Consider the following 20,725-nt stretch of genomic DNA (forward strand, 5'->3'; position numbering starts at 1 on the left):
ATCTTTAATACATAGAATACAAACTAAATCTCTCATTAAAGGAAAACTGTTTATGTCATATAACTTTCAATGAAAAAAAGAAAAATGAAAACCATCAAAATAATCTGAACATATACAGAAAGGTAATTTTACTGAAATATGTTAAATACTCATAAAAGACTAACTTTATTTAGACATCTTGGTATTTATAACACAAATGTAATAGTTAAGAAATCATGTAACTGCAAATTTTGTAAAACACAGTTATTCGATAAATAAGCAAGACAAATTCTATACAACTTTGTATGTAACGTTCACTAAATCTCTATAAAAACTAGCAAATTAAAGTCTATATGTGTGTTCCTTTTTCACAATTTAAAGTTTCTACTAATTACCATTAGTTTTACTCTAAGATGAAAATGGTATAATATAGTCACTACCTTATATGTTAATGGTAATTTTGGCAAAGAAAAAGGGACATAGCTGCCTTTGCCACTGCTTAGGAGGTCTCTGAATATTGTAGTGTATCAAGCAGCTGAAATGAATTTTTAGCCTCTTTAGCTCACTTTTGTTTTTAATTGATTACAGAAAACTATTGTGGTTCATCAGTGATGCAATTCTAAATTTGGCCTATGTTCCTAAGTTTCAACTTGAATTGCATTTTGATGTCATTATAAGAACTGGATAAAATAAGTTCTGTCTCTTGAAGTTTTTCTCTAAAGTTTTCTTAATTTAACACTTTTATTTCTGACAAATCAGTATAAGTATAGCGCTTTATTAAAGAATTAAAGTAAAATTATACAACTACCTAGTTTCAAATTTTGTAAATTTTGTCAAAAATTTCTAAATGTTTCCTTAATTCATATTGGGTGCCACACTTAAACATTTATATACTTGGGTGCATATAACATTCTGTGACATGGGATAATAAAAGAATGATGTTGCTTTAAACAAGTGCTTTTATAATTATCTGTATATCTAAAGATGATTCTAGTTAGGTTTTTTGATGTTATAAAAATGCCTCACTCATAAGGTTCTTATGAGTATTGAATGAATAACCTATGTAAGGAATCTAGCACAGTGATTGATGAATAGTAAGTGCTTGAACATGTTAATTTCCTTCATCATACGTACATACATACAGTACAATTAGTTATCACAGTATTCGTATCTGTATACATACACACAAACAACTCATGTTGAAAAGTCAGTCTAAAATTAAACTTGTGTGAGGAAGGTAGGTTAAAAATAGCAGAAATAGGCATTGTAAAAAAGGATACTTTTCTGAAATTTCTGGTCTCTAAAACTAATACCTACTATATATTTCATCAGGTCCCAAATATGGTAGAGCCATAGATTATGGTTCTTGGGTTGGGATCTGTATTGAACACACACACACACACACACACACACACACACACACACACACACAGTCTCTCCATGTAACTAAGTAGTTTAAATCCCCTAATAGGGCACTTGGAAAATTAACCCAGTATATAAAATATTTCGGGCTAAAAACTTAAGTAATCCTTCCCATTTTATGTGAACTACATTCTAATGTTTTGTTGAACCGTATCAGGCTAAACAATATAGAAGCCATCTACTTATAAACTCTCTCCCCATTACCTTGCAGAGATATTTTAAACCTGGCACCAGAGAAAATGCAAGTCAGTTTTGTCTGTCTTCCATAGAAGTTCTATCTACTGCTATTGTGGTTCCACTTACATGTAAATGAAGGGCTTCACTTGAAAAGACTTTTGGAACCCACCTTGGTCATAAATAGAGGAATGCGTGAACCTTTGATCTGTGCTGAAATCTCCTAAGATAGACATTGTTAGAGTCTTAAAAGAATTTAACCTGGCTTAAAAGAATATTCTATAACCTATAATCTTAGATGACTGAGTTTAAATGGATGCCACAATTATATCAGTACTCTTCCTTCCCAAACAGCCCCCTGATAACATCCCCTTGCCTACTGTTGTTGTTATGCCCAGCTTTATTTGCCCTCCTGACCATAGAGAATTAACTTTTCTGGGTATGACCTGAATCACCATCTTTTCTCTTGAGCAAATCATAATGATGACTGCTGATTTTATAGCCATATGCTTTAGATATATGAGTACAATTAATTCTCACAACATTCTCATGTTTAATAATATTTGTTCTTATAATCTTTATCATTAACTTTTCAGGGTTAAAAATATTGAGGTATCAAGGGGTAATGGAACTTGACTGAAGTTACACAGCTGTGATGAGATCCTGGGGGGATTTAAAATGAAGGACCTGGCTTTGTGACCTCTGGTCTTACTGCCTGTAGATAATCAATTCCTACAGAGGGTATTCTTCCCTATGGAGAATCCCATCTCAGCTCTCTGGGTCACTTGGGATAGGTGAGGCTGAATCGCAGGTCATCTAACTCTTTCATGTTCTTAGCACAGGCAGACTGGGCTTTGAAATCTGACAGACCTGAAATAAAATGTCAGCTCTGCCACATCCTCGCTTTGTAAACCAGTTAACAAATACTGTTTATCATCCACTGTAAGCCATAAAACTGTGCTAAGCTGCTAAAAATATGGTAGTAAACTAAAAGATTCTTAATTGTTCCCTCAAGGAGCCTACAGTAACTTAAAATTTATAAGCATACTTTTCATCTGCAAGAGTAAAGATTTATTCTATGGAGAGTTATTTTAAGAATGAATAGACTGATACATGGATAGCTTCTAACACAGTGTGTGGCACTTGGTAAATCTTTATTATATTTGATTTTCCTATCCCTAACTTCCTTGAAAAAGACCTAAATATCTGATTGTTAGATAAGGAAGATGCATCATTATCCTTATTCTTGCACTGAAACTAGAACTAAATATTTTTCTACTTAAACCTCACTATTCAAGTTTTGACATAAATTTCTTAATTCTAGTATCTAAACAAATTATTATTAAACCAATATGTATGAAGGCTTAGTATATAATTGTCAGTATATAATAATATAATTATAGTATATAATTGTCAGTGATGCAGGCATTAATTGTCAGTGGTGATAGTATGTATGGTAGTATGTAATCGTGATGCATTTTTGCATGATCTATATACAAGGATAAGTAGAAACTATGTGAAAGAATTAATTCTGAATAATGTTTACATTAGTTGAATAATCACCACATCATCCTAGAAAGTCAGGCCAATATTTGTATAGAGAAACAAAATTAATCAGTATGTCCACATTGTGTATATATGCAATTTTTTTAAATTAGGAAATGTCTCTAGTTCCATGTTTATCTGTCCATATTCGATGTCTCTATGTGCCTCTGTATTCCTCTTTCTGTTTTCCATCACTGTGCCCCCTTCCAGTACAGCCATATAACCCTTATCTATAATGAAATGAAACCTGGCAGAAGCAAAGAGAAGTAGCCACAGCAGATGGCCAGTTCTTTGCTGCTATCTAATGTAGTGTTGCATGAAGATAAAGGATTTTTTTTTTAGTTCTAATGGTGTGATTGGGAACAAGGGGAAATAATGGAATCGGAGAACAATAATCCAATGATAACATGGGCACCTAGGGCTCATGCTGATTGGCAGTAAAGGAAAACCAAGGTTCAATGTGGTCCCTGGGCTAGGAGATCTCGTCCTGGGTGTGACATCACCCAAGTCACAAGGGACTGGGAGTTGAGAAAAAGTGACTGGGGTGCTCAGATAATGTAAAATATATCTCATCTTAATTAAACTGTACTTATAAACTGTGATACTATTGAAAAGATAGAAAACAGGATCATTGGAGCTCTCTATGGGTAAAGGGAAACCATGTTTTTTATAGTACACTTACATAAAAATTGAGTTTAAAAATTTTATAACCACCATATGCATACGTTTTTTCTGCAAGTCTATTTTTTGTTGTTTAAACTTACATGTGCATTTATATATTCATGGACTTTAAAAGCTGACCTGCTTTTTTATTGTGTTTGATAAATTAATTATAATAAACAGTTCCTAGCGGGGACAAAATGATGATCAGATGCATATAGTTTTAGTACTATGTGTTTTTATTAATTTGAATTGTATTATTAATCTATTTGGCAGTTATAATACTATTTAATGTGTCAATGGTTTAAACTAATAAATATATATACATACATACATACATACATACATACATACATACACAACTTCCAGTAAAATGTGAAGCTTGAGAAAGTACAGGATTATATTTAACTACAGAACATCTTATTATATAATTCTTTTTATGAAGTCATGTTTTATTAAGTGTGAAAAAGTCAGATTGACTTCTCAGCTCTGCTTAACTTTGTTATTTTTAGAAATTAATCATCCTTGAAATGTTTATAATGTTTGCCAGCCTAGGTAATTTGCGAGATTCGTAGTAATATCACTCTTTTCATGGTCAAATATGTTATACAGAAAAGTCTGTGTCATGGCCTGATTTATGAGGTTACTGTGAATACATCCAACATGATCTCCATTAGCCATTTAGAACTGAATTTCAAAATATATATTCTGTAAGTTAACTATGTAGTCTCTGCTATCAGTGTAAACTACAAATACGCATGTCTAACAGTGTTCCTTTGGAAGACTGTGTTTAGAGAGCATCCCTATACAGTTAGTATGCAGGTTATCAACTAGAAGAAAAGTTTATTTTGCCTTCACACTTGCAAAACATGTTATATGTGAATTTTATTGTAGTGATACTCAAGAGTAATGTGTATGCCTTGAGAGTAAAATAGCATTTTCGTATTTTCAAATTTTATATATTGCGCTTACTTGAGGTGGTTAAGATAGTACCTTATTTTTTATATTTCTTGCACTTGGGGTGAACTGTGATTGCAACAGGGTAGTCATGGACTTGATGTTGAATGAATTTAAAAATACGGGATGTGTAATATATAGATACATAGGTACTTATCTGTTTTCTTCTTTTTTGCATTGCTATTTACTTTCGTTCTCAGTGTAAGGGTAGTGTTCTTAACATTTATAATTTCATATAAGTATCCATGGTACATTTTTTATGCCTTTATTTCCTCCATTCTGATTAGGAAATGATTCCTTACTGTCCAGTCAAAAAATTGAAATGAGTAGGAAAGAGTCTCATTAATTTGTCATGGAAATAAGAGACTACATATTAAGCTCTGTTTTAATTTGACAGTTTAGAAAAAAGCCTTTTTGAAAATTAGAGTTAATCTCTACCTTTCCAGGTTTTTAATTGATAAATTGAAAATAAACCTTTATGTTTTCATTTTATTTGAATCTATATTTCCCCTATATTTTCATAACATTAGTTTCTTTACATATAGGAAATTGTCTTGCTATCAGAAAAAAATATATACGAAAATATTTGATCAAATAGGCTAGTTAAGGATTTGCAAGAGAAATATGCTAGTTGTACTTTTAAAAGTAATAGATACAGATCTTCGTACAAAAATGGTCTCTCACAGTGGCATTTGATAATCCTTTTATATTTATTTCATCGACACATATTATAGTTTGTGGTGATTTGAATGTCCCAAAGTCAAGGTTTTAGCTTGCTGGTAAAGTATAAGAACATACTCTCATATAGTCCTTTTTCATTACAGGTGTCACCTATTTATTGTCAAAGTAATTCTCATAGAAATTTAAATCAGAGAGCAAAAATCTAATAGTCCTATGACTCACTGATATAATTAATATTAAGGTGTGTTAGATTTTTTTCCTGCTGTCTTGTATTTGTGCACATATTTTCCTGAAAATAGAATAATCTTAGAAATTAAATTTGTCTTTCATTTTGATTTAACCTTAAAATCTGGACAATTCTACGCTTTTCATAAACTTATTCAAATTGCATCATATGAAGGAACCATTGCTTATCTAACCATAATGGTGATGGTCTAACAATGACTGTCATTGACATGTTATCATTACAAATATAAGGGAAAATGCTTGTATATAAAATTTGACTATACTTCTGTACCAATAGAAAAAAATCTCTTGAGATATGGAAAGTAAAAGAGTGCTTCCTTTTTAGGTTAATTAACAACTGTCTTAAATGAATGGTAATAAATTATTAATATGACCTTATTTGTTATTACCACAATCTCTTTAAAACAATTACAAAACTTTTGGCTAATGTAATAATGAACAAAACATAAATAAGAATAGTAATATGCAAATGTTAAGATATAATTATCCTTTGAAGGTGTATAATGATGTACATATTTGGTAGATTCAAGAAGTAAAAACTTTCTTTAAATGAGATCACTCTGAGTTCAGATATATGAATCACACATACATATTCTACGCAACTAAGTAACTCACATTTCATTGCTGTTCTGAGTAAAAACAACAATGAAATGCTTGCGTTGCTTAGGAAATATCAGAGCAAACTATGTATGGAATCTGTAAGAAGAAAACTCTGAAGCTTTACTGGTGGTTATGAAAGAAGATATGAAGTATACCATGTTCTTGGATGAAAAGACTGACAGCAAAATAGACAAATGTTTACAAATTAATTTCTATAGATTTTTACACAACTGCATTCACCGTACCAATTTAAGCTATTCTGTGTCGAAATTTAAAAAAAAAATATTCTAAAGTATGTATTGAATATTAAACAATAGAAAAGTTAACAGAAATGAAGAGTAATAGGAAGACACTTGCCCAGTCAATCATAAAATATATATTATAAAAATACAATAGTTAAAGAAAATCTCTAAATTAAGCAAATTGATTAATTGTAAAACTGAGATCTCTGAAACAGAACTCTATTTATCTGTGTTGCAGTGTCATAGCGATGACTCCTCAGAAAAGCAAATCTCTAGGACACGGATTAGTTAAGATGGGATTAAATCAATTGTGTGTGTGTGTTTCATATTATATGTTATAAATCTTCTAGAGGAAGACTTCTTTAAATTACCTACCTTAATCTCCATTTTTGAACAGTGTATTACATCAGATAAACTAGTCGGTAGTTACAATAGATTCCAAAATTAAGAATGGCTCCCAGAGAATATTTTCTTGTTCACCAAACATCCAAGGTAGGTAGGTGTTTCTTGTTAGACTGTGTTGTAGGGAGTGGACGTAGGGGTGTGGATGTCATTCTATTGCTCTTAACAGTTATTCAGAGACCTAGTCAAATGGCAGGAGACTTCCAAAGTCATTCTGAGGGTCATTGCCATTCTAGTCCTCAGGAAGGAAGAACAAGAATGTGCGGATTTTAATGGAGAGTTTTCATGGATATGCTTGGAAGTAGTGCATGTCTCTTCTTCCATTGCCATTTAATAAAACCCAGCCTCATAGCCACACCTATAAAGGATTCTGAAAAGTGGAGTCCTCTTGTGATAAATGGAGAAGATATTTATAAAAGATACAATGCAGCTTTAAAAATGTTCTAAAGCACTAATATATTTATAATGTATAAATGGAATTTTTACAGCTTTATTGAGATATATTTAGTATACCATAAAACTCACCGTTTTAACGTGTATAGTTCAGTGGATTTCAGTGTATGCACAGTTGTGCAATGATCACCACAATCAATTTTAAAATGTTATTAGTCCTCCAAAAAGAAACCCCATAGCCATTAGTAGTCACAACAGGTTCCCTTACTGCCCCCCCCAAGTCCCTGGCAACCACTAATCTACTTTATGTCTTTATGGATTTGCTTATTCTGGACATTTCGTCTAAATGGAATCACACAATTTGTGATCTTTTGTGATTTACTTCTTTCCCTTAACATAGAATTTATGTGTATCATTGCATGTATCTATATTTGAATATTTTTAGTGACAAATAATATTCCATTATATAAATAAACCACATTAAAAGTAGATGGATATTTGGGTTATTTCTACTTTTGGGGTATTCTGCATAATGCTGTTATGAAAATTCATATACAAGTTTTTTTTTGTTTTGTTTTGTTTTTTAAGATTTTATTAGGGAAGGGAAACGGGACTTTATTGGGGAACAGTGTGTAGTTTCCGGACTTTTTTATTTTTTTTCCCAAGTCAAGTTGTTCTGTCAATCTTAGTTGTGGAGCGCACAGCTCAGCTCCATGTCCAGTTGCCGTTGCTAGTTGCAGGGGACACAGCCCACCATCCTTTGCGGGAGTCAAGGAATTGAACTGGCAACCTTGTGGTTGAGAGGATGCGCTCCAACCCACTGAGCCATCCGGGAGCTCAGTGACAGCTCAACCCAAGGTGCAGTGTTCAGTCTTAGTTGCAGGGGGCGGAGCCCACCATCCCTTGAGGGACTGGAGGAGTTGAACCGGCAACTTGGTGATTGAGAGCCCACTGGCCCTTGTGGGAATCGAACCGGTAGTCTTCGGAGTTAGGAGCAGGGAGCTCCAACTGCCTGAGCCACTGGGCCAGCCCCCATATACAAGTTTTTGTGTGGACATGTTTTCATTTCTCTTTGGTATACATCTCGGACTGGAATTGCTGAATCACATAATTCTATGTTTAGCATTTTTCAGAACTGCTAAACATTTTCTAGAGTGGTTGCACAGTTATACATTCTAAACAGTACAATAAGCGTTCTCATTTTTCAACATCCTTACCCAGACTTATTGTCTTTTTTATTTTAACTATCCTAGTTAAGATGAAATAGTATCTCCTGGTTTTGTTTTGCATTTCTCTAATGCATAATGATATCAAGCTTCTTTTCATATACCCATTGGCCATTTATATATCTTACTTAAAGAAATATTACTTAATCACTTCTTAATTTTTATTTTTTTTTATTGAGTTCCAAGTATTCTTTCTAGAATATATACATTTTAGAAAAAACTAGAAGATACAGTGTTTCCCCCAAAATAAGACTAACCGGAAAATAAGACCTAACAGTAGCATGATTTATCAGGATGACATCCCCTGAACATAATCCCTAATGCATCTCTTGGAGCAAAAATTAATATAAGACCTACTCTTATTTTCGGGCAAACACGGTATTAGGATAAATTTAGATGTAAGAGTTCTTTAGACTGCATATTCTAAGGAAGGTTTTTTTGCTTGGATTTACTCACTTAAATCTCATGTATTTTACATTCACTTTGAAATTATATACCATTTTCCTAGTCTCATTCCACCTACCCTTTTTCATACACGTTTGATTTCTAAAAGTAGTTCAAGAATTCATGTTTTTATTATGATGACAGAAATTCGTATTTGACAGTCATTGAAACTTCACTCTGATATGTGAAGTGTATAGCAGTGACATATATACAAAACCAGGTAATTCATTGGGTTCTACTAATAGCTTAAAATTATTCCTCCCTAAGAAAATTATAAAGAACATTGAGGTTTAATCATGGTGGCCAAAAAGTTTCTATATTTATTCTAGTCTGAATTCTTGTCCTTCCAGATTTTGGAAGTCTTCTTAGTTATATTTTTTTTGTGTCTTTGCTCAAATTATATTATAAATATTGAGTCTTTAATTTTTTTCCATAGACTCCTTTTCTTTAACATGTTCTGCAAACTACTGGATACCTTTTGCTTCATCTCAAGAAGATGATGCAATCCATTACAGCTGTCTATCAAACTTACATATTGTATATTGGTACCCCTCACATTGCATCTATAAACAAACAAACATGAGAATCAGAAGAGAACATGAGGATTTATATGGCCAGAATCCTAGCACACTTGCCCTATTTCGGGCAAGTAAGTTCATTCGAAATACTACTATTTGGGAATAAAAGTTTAGGAGGAAGCTCAATAAAGATATTGAATAATTTACAAATGATGATACAGAAGAGCTTCTGCAGTTTTAAGAAACCGCAAGTGGAGGAATTCAGCATGTATAGGAAGTCATATTTACATGAATCCAGGAAACTGAAGTTTACAGTATTGTCTAATCAAAGATGGTTGAAAATCCTAATTAGCATGGTCCTGTGGAATGAAAAGAAAGATCTCAAGCCTTAGAGTCTAATTCCAATTCTGTGGCTTCCAAGACACATGACCTTAACCAATTTGATTCACAGTTTCCTTATTTGTGAAAGGGGTAATTAGGCCTATCTTATTATAGTGTGAGGATTAAGTACAATAATGTATAGAAAGGCCCTCCCACAAAGCCTTACAAGTTTAATCCTGGGAGAATGTGGTCATTAAATCATACCTTTGAAATTAGAACTAAAAACAAGTGACTTGGATAGTAAGCAAAATTTAAAATACAACACCATGTTGGGGTCACTTACTTTACATAGAATTTTTCAAAGAGTGCATTGTGCATTCTTAATCCCCAAATGGGACAGTTTCTCTAATTATGAGCCTACACATTTGTATACACATTCCATCATTATATTCAGGACTCACCCACTGGATTGTAACTAAGTTTTTAATGAGTTACTAATGAGCATCTTAAGCTTAGACCAGCATTGAAAAAAATGTTAAAAGAGTGTTGAAAAGCTATTCTGAGTAAAACCCTGTGCTTTTAATTAGACTATAAGCCTAATAAAATTTCTGTCTTCACTATTCATCCCAGGTTTGACATTGAATTGAATGTCAAAGACATTGAATACTGAGTGATAGATATAGTTTACTTTGGTTTTATTAGTTTAATGTGAAGTTAAAGGGATAAACACATGGAGCTGAATTTGAGAAATCGTTGTTTTGATTAAATAAAAAGATGAAAAAAATATGAGAAATCAAAATAGCATTTTACAATGATTCATTATTTTGTTGAACTCAGATGATTTTAAAACAGATTAATTTTGTTGTTGCATTAGAGAATAATAGATGACATGAGGGGAAAAAATCCAGATACATTTAGATAAGATCCATAAAACAAACAAACAAAAAACTGTATTTATAAAAAGAATGAACAGTTGGCTTTCACACATTACTGCTCTCTAAGCTGTTAAAGAAACCATGAAGATAGTAATTCTAGACCCTACCTGAATTAGATTAGGACTATTCTGTATCTCTTGTTACAAATCAACAATGGTGGTGACTCTTTAGCAATGATTTTTTCTTTTCCTTTTGATAATTATATTGGTGAACTTGCAAACCTTAAGGGCACATGTTTTAATAATGAAGACAGATAATACATAAAATTCAAAGCAAGCTGGCATGATGCTCTCCCTCCAGGAAATACTACACATTTGCTTAAAAGGAAGCCTTTTAGATTAGTCACAATAGCTCAGGACAGTTGGAATAGCCTTGATAGCCCAAATGTTTTATAGGATACTGGCTGTTGTTAGGAGGCAAGCTTGATGTCTTGCCTCTGCACAGACATAAAAAACCACAATGTCGATTTTTAAAAGTGGGTGTCCAATAATAATTACACTGTGTGTATGTACTACCAACATAATGTAATAGATCATTTTGACATGTGAGCCTGTTAACATATCTGCTTTCTTGTTAACCAGCATTTTGCATTCTGTTTTGTATGTGTATTGAGGAGGGAGTGGAGGGAGTAACCTCTCACTACCAGAAAAAAATAGATTAAAAGTTTGCATTCTTCTCAAATATCTTCAGAGATATCCAGTTATAATTAACTTAGGATAGGGAGAACTCACTAACAAGACAGATATCTGTCAAAATGTGTTTTTTGGTTTTGTATGTTTGTTGTTTTGTTTTTGCTTTTTTACCTTTGTTTCCCACACATCAAGTAAAATTAGCCGTGTGATTAAAGAAAAGTACCTTGCTACTCTAGTTATACAAATTTTTAAAGAAATGTTTTACTTTACAAAATTCTGAAAGCACAACTTCCCATACCATTAAAATTTAGAGGGGAGTAGAGGAAATTAAAAGAAAGTCAGTATTCTCCAATTAATAAATTCTAGAATTTTATTTGTGTTACCATGAATTTAAATCTTATTACGTTATGTTTACAGTATGGAGGTATTTTTAGTTAGAACAGAAAAACTTATCATTTATTTGATGAATATGATGTGTAATATGCATTTTGTTTAAGTTGGGTTACAGTAATATCTTTGTCAGATTTTATATCACATAACAGAAACTTTGCCCTCTGCTCACTCATTTTCACAAATGGTTGAATCATTTTCTTCAAAATATTACAATGTAAGCCACCGATACATGATACATTGAATAGTCCAGAATTTTCCCTACTGTTTCTGGGACATGGAAGATGCCAGACTTGAAAGCCAATTAAAACTAAAGTTTAAATCTTTTTTTTTTTTTTCTGTTTTGTTTTTTTCATTTTTTTTAACACTAGGAATTAAGGTTCCTTTTAGCTTTATTCAGAGCCAAGTATTTGACTCTTCCACTATTCTCAGAATGTCTTATACAACTTTTATAACTTGATTGTTCAGTCTTCTGGTGAATGAAAGTTTAGACAAAATATGTTTATTTTACTACAATAAGCTTTTTGTAGAGGAGTGAACAACCTAGCTTGAGGGGAAAATTGTTTACTCACATAGGGTATACTGACACTTCATGAAACCATTCAGTCTAGTGAATGTGTCTGTTGAGTTAAATTGAATAATATCCAGGTATACTATGAACATTGCTTCATATTGCACAGGTGGACTATTGATAGCTATTGAGCCATTTTCTTGTAAGACCCAGAATTGAAACAGATTTTTCTCACTGTTCGAATCTCCACATTATAATTTCTACCTGGTGGCATCTTTACTCAAGTGCTTAAAGGAACTTTTATGACTATTGTTTCAGATTACTACCCAGCCTATAAAGAAATTATGCAGCTGTCACAAACACCTTAGGGAGAAGTCAGGAAAGATGTAATCTTTTAATATGGGCAAAATGAAGGTGCTAAGGGAAAAGTAGAGGCTTTCAGGTATGCATAAGAAAGCAGGATTGGGAAATGTACCTTTACTCACTAGAAAATAATTGGAAGTAATAGTCTCTCTCTCTCCCCTTTCTGTTCCGTCCCCTCCATATATGTATATATACATATACGTATATATGTATATATACATATATATATACACACACACATATATATTTCATAGTATACATACATACACACACACACACACACACACACACACACACACACACACACACACATATATAATCTGAGGTTGGATTAGACCTGCCCTATCAATCAACTGTTTGTTGTTATAAGTATTTCAATATAGCATTTGCATAGCACTTTGCAGTTAGCTAAACACTTTTACACAGAATAGCTCAGTGAATACATAGTGAGTCATAGGTAGTAGTATCAGTAATTTTAAGTGAAAAAATAGACTCAGAGCCATCAATCTAACGATGCAATGACATTTAAAATAGTTGTTAGAAAAGAAGTGCAAATTGAAATATCTGAACCATCTTGTAATAGCTTCTTCCAAAGGTATTTTAATAACCAACAGAGCATTTGCCTTATTTTGTAGACCTATAATTTAAATTAGAAACAAACAAACCAAAACAACCTATAGAAATTATAAAACAAAACAAATAAAATTTATAAAGTTTTATTTAAGGAAAAAAGCAATATTGTATTTCCTTAACTGTAGAAATAAAAAACAAAACAAATTTAAATTATTAGAAGTTTTAAATTTTAATTTAAAAGTAGATATAAAATTTTAGATTTTATTATAGAATGGGAAGGAATTAGTGTGAAATTTGGTGCTGATCATATACATACTGAACAGCTTAGGAAAATTATAGAAAGAGTGATATTTGGTAAGCCTGAGCAGTAGGGGAAAAGGTTTCCTGCCAGGAAGGATAATTTAAACAAAGGTACATATAGGAGAATAGATATTTAATCCAAGAGATAATAGTGAAGGTAAAATTGAACATGTCGGTTAGGTCATAGCTGTCATTATAGTACATTTTAAACTCCATATGGCCTACAGTTAGCTAATTACTGAAAAGATATAGTAAAAAATATTACCCTGACACACAAAAAGAAATGATTTGTGAGAAACATTCTTAGTTTATGAAAGTTAAATCACTTGAAACTCTGATAAGTACATTTTGGTGGTATTTTGTTGTTAGCATTTCTCTCACTTTAGAAATACTTTAGTACTGCAGACCATTGTTTTGTCTAGATTCCAAGCTCGCTGTTATGATCAATAAATGTTTGGAGGAAGAAACTAAATGACTGAGTTATATAGCTGCTAATCTAAGGAGAACAAGGAAACAGAAACAGTTGAAATTGGTTGGAAGCAATGCTTATTTAGTATTTTTTAAATTACTATTTATAAATCAATATTGATATCTGAAAGTATATACGAGAAATCTGGTATTTTGTTACTTATTTACATTATAAGCTCCATAGAAATATAGAAATTTCATTACTACCATTATAAATACTTTACCTCTTACATGCTTAATATTTTTCCTTTTCTTCTTGCCTCATGTTTATCTACAACCAATATTCAAGAACTTGAATGCTGTGATGCCCTTTGATTTTGGAGACTATATATAAACATGGGGGAAACATTTTTATCATTTCAATAGATTATGAAATATTAATTTTCAGATTGCATGCTTGCCCACTAGGAAAGCAGAGTCAAAGTGTTGAAATGGTAAAAAAAAAAATCTGAAAATGAAGATTATGTGGACAATTTGATTATGGCAATAATTTACATTACTTATGAATATTAAATATCTATTATTCAAGCAATTCAAAGTTTAAAAAAAAACAGTAAACCCATCTTTAAAAAATGAAGTGTTGATCAGATATGCAGTTTTCCAGTTTGTATTTTTTTGAGAAATAATTGGCATATATCACTGTATATATTTAAGGCACACATGATGGTTTTGTGGTTTGATTTACATACATTGTGAAATGATTACCACAGTAGATTCAGCTGACATCCATCTTCTCTTATAGAAACAATAAAAAGAAAAGGAAGAAGAAACATAAACAGGAAAAAAAAAATTATCATTGTGATGAGAACTCTAGTATTTACTCTTTTAACAACTTTGCTGTGTGAGCTATCGTCGTCATATTGTACTTTACATTCCTAGTACTTATTTATCCGAAAACTGGAAGTTTGTCCCTTTCGACCACCTTTCTCTAGGTCCTCCTCACCCCGACCCCTCTGCCTCTGGTAATCACAGTGTGGTCTCTTCTTTTATGAGTTTTTGTTTGTTTGTTTGTTTTTAATGGATTTCACATGTAAGTGAGATGATGCTTATTTCTCTATCACTGTTTGACTTATTTCACTTAACATAATGTCTTCAGAGTCCATCCATGATAATTGCAAGTGGTAAGATTTGCTAATTTTTTTTTTTTTTTTTATGGTTTGATAATATTCCATTTCAGAACGTCTTTATCCATTCTTCCATTGATAGACACTTAGGTTGTTTTGTGTGTTTTGGCTAGTGTAAAGAATGCTGCTGGAACTTGGAGGTGCACATATCTTTTTGAGTGAGTGTTTTTATTTCCTTTGGATATATTCTCAGAAGTGGAATTGCTAGATCATGTGGTAGTTCTATTTTTAATTTTTGAGGATCCTCCATACTGTTTCCATAGTTGTTATACCAATTTATATTCCCACCAACAGGGCATGAAGGTTCCCTTTTCTCCACATCCATGCCAGCATTTGTTATTTCTTGCCTTTTTGCTAATAGCCATTGTTACAAACACAAGGTGATATCTCATTTTGTATTTTGTTTGTTTGTTTGTTTGTTTGTTTGTTTTTGCTATTGAGTCGTATGAGTTCTTTATGTGTTTTGGATACTAACTCCTTATCAGACATGGTTTGGAAATATTTTTTCCTATTCCTTAGGGTGTCTTTTCACTTCATTGATTGTTTCTTATGTAGTGCAAAAGGGTTGTTAGTTTGATGTAGTCCTACTTGTTTATTTTTATTTTTTTTTTGCTTGTGCTTTAGATGTGATATCATATATATATATATATGTACACACACACACACACACACACACAAGACCCATGTCAGGAGCTTTATTGCTATGGTTTCTTCTAGGAGTTTTATGGATTCACGTCTTACATTTAAAACTTTAATCTATTTTGTATTTGTTTTTCTGAGTAGTATGAGAAATGGGTCCAGTTTTATTCTTTTAGATGTAAATATCCAATTATCCCAGCACCATTAAAGAAACTGTCTTTTTTTTTTCCAGCGAGTATTCTTCGCTCCCTTATCAAAAATAATTGACCATATATTTCTCGTCTCTCTATTCTGTTCCATTGGTATAGTTGTCTTGATGCCAGTACCTTCTCCATGTAGGCAGTGTAACTGACCTTCCACTTTTTCCACCAGTGATGGTGATTCTGGGATCTTTTTATAGATGATGAATTTAAAGAGAGTCTAATCTGTAGACACATAAGATATTCCTGCTTCATAGAATACGTTGATGTCTAATTTCCTTCAACTCAAGAGTCAAGTCTACTTAATTTCCTGGTATTTTTTTATTCCTCAGTCTCACTCCGTAAAATCATTTTATTCTCTGATCCATATCTACTCTTTCTAGATACCTAGACCTTGAGCATGTTCTTATTTCTTATTTAAACTGAGATTCTGTCATTTACTAATGACACTGACATATTTTTCAGCTGATGGTGATTCTACTTTATATGCATTTTAAATCCATTGTCATTATTTGCCTGCTCTAGAAATTTGCCGTGAATGAAATAATTGATCTCTAGTTCAGTAGAGATCACTCTTCCCATTTGCCCCTCTCCTGTCCTGTTCTTCTTTTCTAGGAGCTTTAGTTAGTATCCTAAACAGATGCTTGATTGTCCCAAAACTAAACTCCTTGTCCTGGTTTACAAAGTTTGTGATCTGAGTGTTGCTAAACTTTTTGATCTTATTTCAGACCATTCTTCTCCTAGCCCACTACATCCAGCTTCATTAACCGACATGCTATTTCTAGAACAGACCAAGCTGGTTCTAGCCTGAGGCCTTTGCAGCAGCCTGGATTGCTCTTTATTCCTGATTTTTATATGACTAACAACTTGATATCTTAATTTAAATTTTACTCCTGTAGTCTTCCATAAAAGCCTAAAATAAATAGCTTCCACATATTATCATATTTAAACTTTCTATAGATTACTCATCTCTATCTAGTATTCAAAACATTTATCTATTTGCATGTGTATGTCTCCCACACCAGAATGGATGATTTATTAAAGTAAGTATGTGGTCTGTTTTGTTCACCAACATCTCCAGCAGTTAATAAAGGATCTGCGATCTGGCATATAACGGAACTCAATAAGTATTTGTTTAATGAATGAATAAATAAGCACATGGCCCATTATTCCAAATGTCCATATATGTTAACTTGGCTGAGGGTGAAATTTTTCAACTTTATTGTAACTGAAGCTTGTAGGATAATATAGCTTTATAATATTTTGCTAATTTCCTTTCCTAGAGTATATATAAAGATGTTAGGGAAAACATGGCTGTAGGTATTAATGTAAAAGATAATTTAAAAATTGTCACATTGTCATTCTGGGCAATGAGGAGAAGGATATTTTAGAAATCAAAAAGATTAGAAAGGATGTCACTGGATTTAATCATAAAACGGGGCAATTACTTCGAGATTTTGATTTTTAACAACTTTTTTTCATCTTAAAACTTGTTTCCTTCTTTGACATCTTTTTCATTCACAAAAACTATCAAAATAATATTTAGATTACCTTTTGCCTAGATGTTTTAGTATTTATACATTATAATGAGTATAAATAAAAATGTTTTAATGTGATATCTTAGAGTTATAATCTAAATATTCTTATTATAGATGGATTGATTGACAGATTTCTTAATATCATTTTTTTTTGGTTTTCTATAAGGGCTGTATTATTTCTTGTGATTTGGAACAAAACATGTTTTCATTATTAATTTGCAAATATTTTATATATCACGAAATTGTAGCTCCACTGTATAAACTTCCGGTATTAGATGATTATAAAATTTTCTTGCGTTATTGAATTTCTTAGTTTTTCTCCTGACTATTGCATGGTACCCATATACTATTAATATGTTTTTAAATATGCATGTTATAGTATATTAAAAATAATTGTGTAAAGCAAAATCTTTTTCTTTGTAAAACCTTCTTTTCTTTAGCAGGAACATTTTCATTATCATTCCTGTTTATTACACTAGTTGTATTTAGTGTAGAGAAATGCGTATCTCATGTACCAATTCACCAGAAAAAATCCTGTACTTAAACAGCTCTGTTTTTCATAGCATATAATGTATGACGTTTTGTGAATTGTTAAAAAAAAGTCATGTGTGCAATTTTATTTTTTCATTATTGTCTTGGTCTTTCATATTTATTCATTTATGTACTATGTACCATTTGTCAATAAAATCACTGTGTATATAAATGGCCAAAATGTTTGTATATCCTTTTCACCTTAATGTCCATCATGCTCTTAATACAGTATCTTTCAAAAAATGTTAAATAACCTGAAACCTATAAATAAATATAAAATAATCCATGTCAGTGTAACAATATAACAAACAAAACAAAAGTAATAAACAAAAACCTCTCTGAAACTTTCTTCACCCAATACCTTATCAAGATTTTTGTGTGTAAATATTTAATTTAGTAACCAATATTTTTTCATACTTACAGATATTACTGTCCATAATTTACATAAAATGCTGTAAATCTGTAAAACTATAGATAATATTTATATTTTTCAGGTAGCTTTCTCTGCTTTCAATAATGATGTCTAATTTTCTAATCATTGTTGGGGATTAGGATGAAGTTTTCTGCTTCCTTAAGATCGTGCTTAACTAAGATAGTGTTTAACTAAAATAGTGTTTAATTACACAGTCCTAACTCTAGGACCAGGAGATATGATCTCCTCAGCTCCAGGGTTGTCTGAGTGGGGCTTGGGGTGGCTGGAGTCGGGGCCTATGGCCTGCAGCAGAGAGCAGCCTTGGGAATAGCCTCTTGCAAGGCTCCTCTGAGGCCTGCCTGAGCTGAGTGGAGTCTGATGGTGCGCCCTGCGGTTCCCGCAGGTGGCAAGCACAGTGAGCGACATCCGGACCTCGCTGCTCCACTGCGACATGCTGAGCGCAGCCCAGGAGGCGCTCTACCACCCAGACATCTTCTTCAGCAGCCAGCTGCGGAGCGTGCCACTGCTCATCGCAGACAAGGGCCCCGTGGAGCTACCAGAGGAGTTCGTGGTCCAGGTGTCCAAGGAGCCCAGATCACAGCCCAAGGTGCGGCCAGCGGTAGGGAAGGAGGGTTGGGGGTGGCTGGGCAGGTGCTCCTGGGAGGCTCAGTCCTCGGCAGTGCCCTGTGTCTTTTCATAAGTTTCTATATTTTCTGCATCCACTCACTGTGGCTGATACTTGCACTTAGCTGTCTTCTTGCCAGTTGTTTAGCGATGAATGCATGTCTACATTAGAGCCTCGTTATTTTACAATGTCTCACTTTAAATTTCTGAATGAGTTTAAAATATCTTTGCATTATGACTGGAAATTTAAAATTACTTTTAGTGACAATTCAAGTCTTGTGAAATTTGAATGGTTATAAAATACAACTTTTACTATTTCTCACCACCTACTTGTTGGAAAGAAAAACCTCGTCAATGGAAACTACCAAAATTTTGAGGAGATTATGATGAAAACATCTTGGTTAGGAATTGTGTATAGTCATTTAAATCATAAAATCTGATAGAAAAGTGATGGCTACAGAAAAAAAAAAACACCTAAGTTTCTTACAAAAATGTTGGAAAGTACTTAATTTATAATACTGTCTCTGCAGCTGTCATCTACAGTGAGTGACATCCAGCTCATGATGCTCCAATGAGGTATATTATATAATATTTGCACAAAATTTAATAATATTCTTTACCCTAGTACATTATATTTTATTGTATCTTCACATAATATTTAGGTAATGTAACTTCTTTTTTTCTCATTAAACTCCATATAGGCACACTTCTATCTCCTTCAGAGAATATAATATGCTGTAATATAAAATTATGTATTTATTTATAATCTATATCACATAATATTATATTTATAATTTTCTTTGTCACACATGAAAAAAGGTAGGAAGTATTTGGCTGGTTGAATCATAAATATCAAGTGTTGTCCCAAAACACAGTCACACTCTTACCCTCTAATTTCTTCAAGGAGGTATACATACAAGAAATACTGGCAAAGAAACGTGAAATACCACTATACTAGTTGACCTTATCTCCCAAACCCCATTGCAGAATTCTTTGATAAAATAAGTCAGACTACTTTGTTTTGATTCAGGGACTAAGGGAGATGCATCAAAAATCCATTTGAGATTCCAGAGACTTAAGAGAGTTACACTTAACTCTGATTACTGCAGCCAATAGAAGATAAGGCGTGTGGGTAACTTGACACTCACGGGACTCTGTCCCCTCAGTCCCATCGTTCAGTCAATGACCTAGATTGTTTCCATTCACTTCAACATTTCTTCCTTGTTGGTGATGATTGGGGTGGAAAGGGGTTGAGGGTCAGTGGTGGGGGAGTACATATACTTTAATAGAAGCAAGTAGAATTGACTGCAATGTGTTCTGAAAATTTTAAGGAAAATGTATATTAAGCATTTTGTAAGAACTTTACATTTTACTTTTCTGTTTTCTGTTTTATTTACCATTTCAAACCTGAAATTCTCTAAACTGGGTACAGTAATATTTTCCCCAGAATGTGCTTCAACTGTCACAAAGTTTTCATCATGATATTGGCTTTTGATTTATATTAAAAATAATATAAAATTAATATTAATTAGTTTACTTCAGTGCATATACATTCATCACAATTTCTAGAATTAATGATGTAGAAATCTGGAAAGGAAGATTAATTTTTGAGTAAACATTATAAATATTTAAATCACCAACTAATAAACACACACACACACACACACAGTCTCTC

General features: G+C 32.5%; 1 protein-coding gene across 29 annotated transcripts in view; it reads left to right on the forward strand.

Moving 5' to 3' along the window:
• ADGRL3 (adhesion G protein-coupled receptor L3) overlaps positions 1-20,725 on the forward strand; it is a 744,191-nt gene that overhangs the window by 257,823 nt on the left and 465,643 nt on the right. For 19 of the 29 annotated variants that reach the window (XM_081060173.1, XM_081060156.1, XM_081060146.1 and 16 more), the window contains exon 4: positions 18,830-19,033. The exons of the other annotated variants lie outside the window; for them this stretch is intronic. In XM_081060173.1, the coding sequence (XP_080916299.1) occupies positions 18,830-19,033 (204 nt within the window). The remainder of the gene's footprint in view (positions 1-18,829; positions 19,034-20,725) is intronic. 29 annotated transcript variants of the gene reach the window in all.

Source organism: Rhinolophus hipposideros, assembly GCF_964194185.1.
Source record: "Rhinolophus hipposideros genome assembly, chromosome: 1".
Taxonomy (NCBI): Eukaryota; Metazoa; Chordata; class Mammalia; order Chiroptera; family Rhinolophidae; genus Rhinolophus; species Rhinolophus hipposideros.